General features: G+C 40.1%; 1 protein-coding gene across 1 annotated transcript; it reads left to right on the top strand.

Annotated features, from left to right (window-relative positions):
• Nucleotides 1–1,766: 1,766 nt before the first annotated feature.
• Nucleotides 1,767–7,684, top strand: LOC103176395 (extracellular calcium-sensing receptor-like). The gene is made up of 5 exons (XM_007889894.2): nucleotides 1,767–2,051; nucleotides 3,153–4,022; nucleotides 4,467–4,694; nucleotides 6,000–6,123; nucleotides 6,765–7,684. The coding sequence occupies exons 1-5, from the start codon at nucleotides 1,785–1,787 to the stop codon at nucleotides 7,682–7,684; spliced, it is 2,409 nt and encodes an 802-aa protein (XP_007888085.2). The 5' UTR covers nucleotides 1,767–1,784.
• Nucleotides 7,685–9,917: the final 2,233 nt, after the last annotated feature.

Genomic DNA, 9,917 nt, shown 5'->3' with positions numbered 1-9,917 from the left:
TAGATGATTGTGCAGAAACAGGCTTGTAACCTGAATTCTGTACTGTCAAAACTATTTTTAAGAACTCATGACTTAAAATTGGACGTGAGAAACACAGACACGAGGAAAAGAGAAATCTGGTTCCTCTGGTACAGAACACTTGTATTTTCAGTGCATGCAGCAAAATCCAATTACATTTACTAAAGCCCAGGATAATTCAAACTAGGTCTTCTATATCATATTTCTGAAAAGCTTTAATTTGTAGTTTATTTTCAATTATGAAAGTGCTACAGAAACTTTAAACTACTCTTGTTTTTATATATATATATATATATATATGTACACACACGGCCGCATTGTGTTGACAACATGTACAGATGGTGAAGTAAAGCAGTGTTCGTTCACTTTCTTACATGTTTTTCAATATGCTGCTGATCCTTGAACTTAATACAGTATCACGCATTGAGATGTCTCGAAGACGTGAGAAGACGCTATATCAAATGTAAGGATTATTATTTATTATTTATAAGTAATCTCAGATGAACTAGTAAGCGGCTTCAGCAAACCGAAGGGAAGAAAACTGTTTATCTGAAGTTTAATATTGTTTTCTTGACATGGTAGTGCAGTACTTTAGAAATCCCAAGATCAATGTAATTGATGCCACAGAAAATGTATTGGAAATTCCCAGCAGGAAGCTTATTGCAGAAAATTATAGGGTGGATCACAGGCAAGCTATATAAATGGAGAAAGTTACCTTGTCCTAAGAGTAATTTCTTTCATACTCCAGAATGTGTTGCCATTTGAATGTTTGCCTTTTGTTGTTTTGTTTGATGTTTTCTGTGTCAGGAGGTGTTCCCCCCGGTTGTAAACTGCACGAATATACAAGCTACGGAGTACTTCAAGATGCCGATGTTATTATTGGAGGGGTTTTTCCACTCCATGGTTCCAATGATGTCTCCAATTTTCCCTATACATCTCAGCCGGTCGAAAAAAAGTGTAATGACCGGTAGGTATTATTCAGACACGTTCACAGTTTTGATCTGCTACCACTCATCTCTGACAATTAAACAGCAGATAAAGTTTTCCAACATGAATCAACATGACTATGCTTAGACTTGGGTCTCTGTAAATAGCTAATTTGTGTATCTTTGTATCTCGAGTTGCTTGAAACATTTCGCCCACAAAATTCACAGGCAAACCACTTTACAGTATATATCGTGTGAAGCTCTTTGAGATGTCTCGACAACATGATAAGGCGCAATACCAAATGCAAGGATTATTATTATTCGTATTCATTCAGTAAACTAGCAACCAAACAGATGTTTTTCATTGCATATTTGGACCCTAAATAGCCTCACTGTCAGAGAAATTCAACAGTGAACTGACAGTATTTAATATTCGGAACAATAGAAGCTAAGTCATTGGGTAATATTTGATGGTTGGATGAAGAATTGTGTTGTGTATGCACGGATCAGAAGCTTCCGACTGCAGGGGTGAGTGAATAAGAAAGCTTGTTATCCTGAGTTTCTGTGTGTGGTTTGCACCTGGTTTTATGTGGATATCACAGTCGTGATTTAAGAATATAATTTTACATTGGACTTAACCTTTAGTTTTTGAAATTATTTTTCATTTTCCAAACTCGAAACGACGCTTTAAGATTAACACAAAACAATACAGATATGGCTTATGCTGAGAAGTTCTATGGTTTATTTTTCTTTTGCATCTTAAGCATTGATAGTACACTCTCTATGAAGTAACTAACAACATATCTGCTCTCAAGCTTTAATATTAGGACTTACCGTTGGATGCAAGATATGATCTTCACAGTGGAAGAGATAAATAAAGATCCAGAATTATTGCCGAATATAACTTTGGGCTATGCCATCTATGATACCTGTTATAATATTCCCAAGACTGTAGAGAATGCATTCGCACTGGTGTCTGGCAAGGAAACATTCACACCGAATTACCAGTGCAAGTTAAACTCCACTTTGGCCGCAGTAGTTGGTGGCTCGATTTCAACTATTTCAATAGCGATGGCATCAGTACTTGGGCTCTATCGTTACCCTCAGGTAAAAAAAAATTGAACTGTAAGTGTTCTATTCAAGGGCCAGGATTGCATAACAAACTACACAAGTTTCTCTTATAAAGTGAAGTCCTGTAGCTCAGTGGTTAAAGCTCTCGCCTCACAGGCGAGAGGACCCGGGTTTGCTTCCCAGGCAGGGCGAAACGTTGGGGCAAGTTTCCTTACTCCACACGTCTCTGTTTACCTACCTAGGAGTAAATAGGAACCTGGTTGTTAATCGATTGTCGGATCGCTTTTCCGGTGGTAATAATCCCTTCCAAAAAAAAAAATTTTGTCACTCAATCCACGGCTGTTTGTGGGACGCCGCTGTGCGCAATTGTCTGCCACGTTTCACCCACAAAATATACAGTGAATTAACTTGAGAGTATATTCTGTGAAACGCTTTGTGATGTCTCGAAGACGTGGTATCAATTGCAAGGATGATTATTATTATTATTATCCTTGATTGTACTAGCTCGTGTTCTGTATATATTCAGTTGTCCAATTTGAATCTAATAAGTTCCAAAAGTGTCTTTTTGAGCAGAGCTCAAATCAATTTGTACCACCTGCATATATGCACCAATGTTTTAAACACACACGTATCAAATAACAACAACAACTTGGATTTATATAGCGCCTCCACGCCGGACGGCGTCTCAGAGCGCTTTACAGTAATGGATCCCAGGCCCGAGCCAGGGGGAGGGGAAGGAGCCAGGGGGACGGGGAAGAAGGTGATCAAAGGTGCAGTGAAAAGAAAGGTCTTCAGCCGAGACCTGAAAATAGGAAGAGAGGGGACGAGGGGAAGGGAGTGAGGAAGGCAGTTCCAGAGCCTCGGGACATAGTGGCTGAAGGCACCGCCACCGAGGGTGGAGCGGAGGACTCGGGGGACAAAGAGAAGGCCAGACCTGATGGAGCGAAGGCAACGGGCACTGTTGTAAGGAGAGAGGTCAGAGAGGTCGGGGAATCACTTACTAGGGTGGCTATTTTATACAGCGGTGATTACTAAAGCAAGACATTCTGGTGATATTAAGCCCTTGATTTGTCCTTCATTAGTATTTAATGAAGATTTTGATTAACTGTCTAACTGTTTTCTGTTGATATTTTGCAGATTAGCTACTTTTCCTCTGCCCCAATTCTCAGCAATAAACAACAATTCCCCTCTTTTTTCCGCACTATGCCAAGTGATATATTTCAATCCAGGGCCTTTGTGATTATTGTCAAACAGTTTGGCTGGAAGTGGGTGGGCGTGTTAGCAGACGACATTGACTATGGCTTGCAAGCAGTTCAGATCTTTATAAAAGAGGCAAAAAACCTTGGTGTGTGCATTGCCTTTTCTGAGAAGATTCCAATCACATATTCGAGAGAAAAATATCTTCAGATTGTGGACACAATAAAAGCATCATCGGCAAAAGTTATAGTTGCTTTCTCTTGTGATAGAAACATAGCTCCATTACTTGACGAGATTGTTCAACAAAATGTAACGGACAGAACGTGGCTAGCAAGTGTAGGCTGGAGTACATCAGGTCCACTGTTTATTATTAGAAAGAAGTACATCAAACATTGGACTGGAACTATAGGAATTACACTCCCATTGTGCAACATTGAAGGACTTCAAGAGTTTCTCTTTCAGCTTCATCCGTTGAGAAGAACTCATGATATCCATCTTCCTGAGCTGTGGGAAGAAATGTTTGACTGCTCGTGGACAAGTTTTCTTGAGCAAGAAAAGAAACGTGAATTAAATCAAGTCAAATCCAATACTTTTAACACAACTTCTAGGAAACCCTGCACCGGGCTGGAAAATATGAGGGAGGCCAACCACATCTTCACAGATGTCACCAACCTGCGAACCTCGTGCAATGTGCACAACGCAGTATATTCAGTGGCTTATGCCCTACATGACCTGCAGTCGTGTGTCGATGGAAAGGGGCCTTTTGAGAATGGGACCTGTGCAAATATACATAACTTTGAACCGTGGCAGGTCAGTTCTCCTTTACTGTAGCTTTGATTATTATCTTGTCAGGTTTAAGTAACAGAATTTCAGAGAACAGCAGGAGGTCAACCTTGCCTGTGCCGGTTCTTTGAAAGAGCTATCCGATTAATCCCATTTCCTTGCTTTTTCCTCCATAATCTTGCAATTTTTTTCTCTTCAAAGGTTGTATCTGTTACGACTTCAAACAAGACTGAGGGAGTTCAGGCAGGATATTGTGGGATAAGTATGGAGGCTTAGTTTTCAGTTCAGTGGGTTTGAACGGGGTTGGATCAACAAATTCTGGCGCTCCAGTGGACAGATGAAAACCACTCACACATGTTAAATGTCAAAATGTTAAAGAGGAAAATGATTTGAGTAAGCAAAAGAAAAGGATGTGATTTGATTAATCACGTGCTTAAAATGATGCTGCTTTGGGGTGCGTTTTTCCTCCAGATGCTGCATTACATGAAGAAGGTACGTTTCATGGACAAGTCAAAAAACGAGCAGAGGTTTGATGAAGATGGGGATGTTGCTGCCATATATGATGTCATCAACTGGCAAGAAACTGCTGACGGTGTCATCAACTTTGTGAAAATAGGACATTACGATTCTCGAAAAGCTCCAGGGCATCAGCTTACCATTGGAGACCAGGAGATCATCTGGAACAATGGCGACTTAGAGGTGTGTTTACTGAGCAAGATCTACTGCAAGTTACTGTTAAATCAAGGGAAGTTAAATCAAATAAAACAATCCAGGACTGTTCGTGGGACGCTGATGCGCGCAATTGGCTGCTGCGTTTCGCCCACAAAATATAGAGCCAATTCACTTCACAGTGTATTCTGAGAAGCGCATTTTAGACATCTCGAAGTCGTGATAAGGTGCTATACCAAATGCAAGGATTATTAATATTATTATTGCTAAGGTAAAATGTTGTTATGACTGAGCAGACTCTCAATTGTTTGAAAGAAACTATTAAATTCTCACAATGCTCTTAATGCTTCAGATTGGTGTATAGACCTCACGGATATAGTGCAAACATTGGAAAATATCCCTTCTCCAACACTCTTGTTGCTCTGCTCAATGAAAACAAAAGTTGCTCATCAAAGTTGTTCAGATTTTATTCCTCTGGCCTGATTGCAGTTGGCTCTGATTCTAAAGCACAATGTGTAGAGAAAGGTCAGTCGCCATTGATGAGTAGCTAACTGGAAATGGATACCATTGCTTTGAACATAGTTTTATTCTGGAACCAAGCTCTTGTGTATTTTTAAATCTTCAGATGGACATTCAAGTTGGCTCGTCACTTCAGAGCTGCAATGACATTATCCCCAAATCTGGCAGTGTTGTAGCCAATAAATCTTCTGCATAAGTTGTTTAGTCACCTCATAGTTTGTTGTGCGGTACTGCTGGTGCAAATGGCTGCCTCATTTCTCTAGAAAGAGTCATTAAACCCCGACAGTAAGGGCGCTATATAAATGCAAGTAATTGTTGTTGTTGAGCTGTTTAATCTGTTGTCTCAACAACAACAACAACAACAAGATTCCATTTATAAAGCGCCTTTCACGTCAGGAGGACGTCCCAAGGCGCTGCACAGTTGGGTCATGACCCGAGCAGGGGGGAAATGGTCAGGGTGAGGGGAGGGAAGGGAGGGAGCGAAGCGGGGGGAAATGGTCAGGGTGAGGGGAGGGATGGGAGGGAGCGAGGAGTGGGAAGAGAGTCGAGAGGGGAGCTGAAGGCTCGGTCAAAGAGAAAAGTTTTGAGACCGGCCTTGAAGGAGGAAAGGGAGGAAGCGGCGAAGGCACTGGGGGATGGAGTTCCAGAGCCTGGGGGCTGAGAGGCTGAAGGCCCGACCACCTCGTCAGCTGTTTATGTGTGAAAAATGAGTAATGAAATAAGGGTATGAGTGAGACTGTGTTGGGAACACCAGAACACTTTGTTTCAATGGCGGTCATTCTGTCTTATTGTCAGTCCTATTTTTGTCTTGTCAAGGTACCTCAGTCGGTGTGCAGTGAAGCCTGCCTCCCAGGAACAAGACGAATAGTTCAACAAGGACAGCCTCGATGCTGCTTTGATTGTGTTCCTTGCGCAGAAGGAAATATCTCAAATGGCACAGGTTAGGTTGTCATAAACAGAGGTTCAACACTAGCAGGCTATGCGTATTGGTGGGAATATATTGTTGTAATGGTCTGTACTGAAGATCATAAGAAGGTAGTGATATATTTTGGGGGAAGAACAGAGATAATTTCCAGAATCCTGTGATCTATATTCTGACCAAATAAGAAGAGCTAACTGGGATTATAGAGAGAGGTAACAATTGGAACATTTATTTATAGGGTCTAATGTGCATGTGCCAGATTGCTACTGTGTTGAACTCATCAAAGTCTAGGGGAAAAGAGAGAAAATGTAAAAATAAAAATGTCCCTGGAATGAGTTAGAATCTCACCCTGAGTAAACTAATACTATAGTTACTAACCCTGAAACAAAGCAGGTTTTCCTTGCAATACATTGTACAGGGTGACCAAAAAGTTGTGATACCATTACAATGTCTTATAAAACTCAGAGAAATGATGATATCTTTAAAGATAATTGGGTAGTTGTCATGACTTTTTGGTCACGTTGCACATTCTGGTGGTTTTTCCAAGTCAATGTGATAGCCGGGCCTTCAATTTTATGTTCAGTAAATCTACTGTTACTACATGGTCTTTATTAACTCATCTCCAGGTTGTTTTAATCTTCTACCTTCATATTTCACAGAATGTACGCAGTGTCCTGAAGATTCCTGGTCCAACCAAAAGAAGGATGAGTGTCTGCCAAAGAAGATTGAATTCCTATCCTTTGAAGAGCCCCTGGGGATAATCTTGACAGTTTTCTCACTGTTGGGTGCTGTGATTACTGTTGTGATAATAGTCATATTTATAAAGTTCCTGAATACACCCATTGTACGAGCTAATAACCACGAACTCAGTTTCCTTCTGCTCTTCTCTCTCTTCTTCTGCTTCCTGTGTTGTCTTACATTTATCGGTGAGCCATCGGTGGAATTCTGTGTGCTCCAGCAAACAGGATTTGGCATCAGCTTTGCTCTCTGCATCTCATGTATTCTTGTTAAAACTAGTGTGGTTGTGCTGGCCTTTAAAATGACAGCGCCCAACCAAAATATGTCAAAGTACTTTCGGCCCATCCATCACCGAATAGTTGTTACAGCCATAACGTTGGTTCAGATAGGGATCTCTCTAGGATTTCTGATATCGTCACCACTGGTCGTGCAGCGGAACAGTCAAGCGGTCATAGGAAAAATTATTCTGGAATGCAATAAGGAACCTGAACTTGCTTTGATTGGTATTTTAGGATATATTGGGACCTTAGCTCTTCTGTGCTTTATTTTGGCTTTTCTGGCCCGAAAATTGCCCAATAATTTTAATGAGGCTAAATTTATCAGTTTTAGTTTGCTTGTCTTTTTTGTGGTGTGGTTGTCCTTCATCCCAGCTCATGCCAGCAGTAAAGGAAAATATCTGGTGGCAGTAGAGATATTTGCTATTCTGTCCTCAACCTTTGGTCTTCTTGCCTTCATTTTCTTCCCCAAATGTTACGTTGTTTTGATGAGACCTGACTTGAATACAAAACAAGGTATGATGGGTCGGGCTCCACCACAAATATCTATCCAGAAGATTAAGTAAATCCTCATCAGCAAGTCCTATACTCACTGATGATGGTTAGTGAAATTGGAAAAGATTTTTTTTAGAAAATGCTACAATGAGAATGATACATTTTTAAAAACAATTCTACCCGGCTTGGGATGCAAAATATTGATCAAGTAAATAGTGCTAGCGTAGTGCTGTGATAGGTCTGTGCAAAAGTGGAATGGCATTAATCCATTGGTACACTCTGGTATCTATAGGGCTCACTCTCTTCACCAACCCCTTCTCCCAATTGTGCATTTAACAAACAGAGCTGGATGAATAGACCAGGGCCTGTTTCATTTCACAGCCATCAGGCAAATCAAAGAATGACATAGATTGTATTCCACAGGACATTTGGCCCTACTTAATCCATGTTGGTGTTCATCAGCACTTTGAGACGTCTCGAAGACATGAAAAGGCACTATATCAAATGCAAGGATTATTATTAGATGATACAGGAGCCTCTACTCACCCTAATCCCCTCTCCCTTACTTCTCTATTACCTTCTCTCTCGTGTATGTGTCAGATACATGAATAAAATATCAATCCTAATATTTGAATGTCTAAAGTTACATTTCACACACGCACGCACTTTCCTGTGCTCCATTTAATCAAATGTTTCAATGCAGTTGGCAATGTGATGCCAGATGAACAGGTATATTTGCTGCAAATCTTAATCCCAAGAATGATGCAGTCTCTTCACAGTTAGGATCTTAAATGCAATAGCAACGTTTCAGTTTAACGTTCGTTTATTCGCTATTCGACTCCTAGATCTGTAATACAGAAGTGCCATTGCTGTGCATGTGAACGTATAGGGAGATTGAGAGAAAGAGACAGAAAGAGAGGTCGTGAAATCAAGGCTTCTGGATGTCTGTGTAAACTTTAACTTGGCTGATACCCTCTTAACGTTTCCTTGTACATAAAATAGCCCCAAGAATGTGATTCCTCAAGTTAAAACTGTCGGTCATGCCACTGTCACAAGAACAAATTTGTTGTGAATCATGTGATGGATCCAGAAGTAATGAAATGATCGAGGAACAGAGCTGACTGTGTTTTAAGATTTGTTTTCGGCAAAATTTATCACTTTGTGAAGCCATGAGCAGATCGAGATGATTCAGAAACGCTCAAAGATAATTTTCCTAGTTTCAAAGTATATCTAAATTCTAGAAGCTTTTAAAGATATTTTCCATATATATATATAAAGTACGAGAATGGATTTGCTAATTGATACTTAGAAGATATGAATCTTCTAAATATCAATTAGCAAATCCATACTCGTACTTTTTGGAAGGGGAAATTATTTCAAAAGGTAACAGACATTTATGAAAGCTGTGAAGTTGTGAAAAGCTGTTAATGGCATCATATGTTTGCTTTTAAATAACCTGATTATAGTGTGTTTACTTATTCCAATATTTATTATGTAACTGTGGCTTTTTTAAGTATGTATAATAAACAAAGAAATAGTATTGTAACTCTTTGGGGTGCAGAATGTGATGTTTCATAACAGATTTCATCAACAACCCACCGGATAACCGTTGACTCCCTTGCAGGTCCGAAGTGTCATTTTGTATCTCAGGATTTTCTAAACTAAGTGATGTATTTATTGATCATCTGTGCATTTCCCCCAAATAAACTCAATCTTGGTTTCTACAAAAGCTGCTCATTTTGTAGAAACCAGCATGCCATTCGGAATGGAATAAAATAAACTTCCATTTAAATAATAATAATAATAAATTGGTCTCTTCAATCCAAGACTGTTTGTGGGGACGCTGCTGCTCGCAATTGGCTGCCGTGTTTCGCCCACAAAATATACAGTCCATCCACTTTACAGTATAATCTGTGAAGCGCTTTGAGACGTCTTGAAGACTTGATAAGGCACTGCATCAAATGCAAGGATTATTATTATTAAGTACCAGATGATGACAAAGGTGTCTTATCTATATACCAGGTAGACATTTGCTGATGTGTGGGATATAATGTTCAACTGTACATTAGCAACGTGACCGGGATCTATCTGTTGGGGGCATCTCCAGGGCACCATTGCCAAGTCAACTGACGGTTGTGCGCAGATCCTCATGTGGTTCCACTTTGCATCATAATCGAGCATTAAAAAATAATTTAGGAATTCTTTGGTCACTTGAGCTCAATTAGTCACGGACACACTCGTGAATTCAGCTGAACTGTATTAACTAGGAATTTGGTTTGAAAAGTTCCTTAAGGTAGACACTCA

The sequence above is a fragment of the Callorhinchus milii genome, unplaced genomic scaffold (genome assembly GCF_018977255.1).
Source record: "Callorhinchus milii isolate IMCB2004 unplaced genomic scaffold, IMCB_Cmil_1.0 Scaffold11, whole genome shotgun sequence".
Classification (NCBI taxonomy): domain Eukaryota; kingdom Metazoa; phylum Chordata; class Chondrichthyes; order Chimaeriformes; family Callorhinchidae; genus Callorhinchus; species Callorhinchus milii.
Note: the sequence above shows the minus strand (reverse complement) of the source record. Positions and strands in the feature narration are given on the sequence as shown.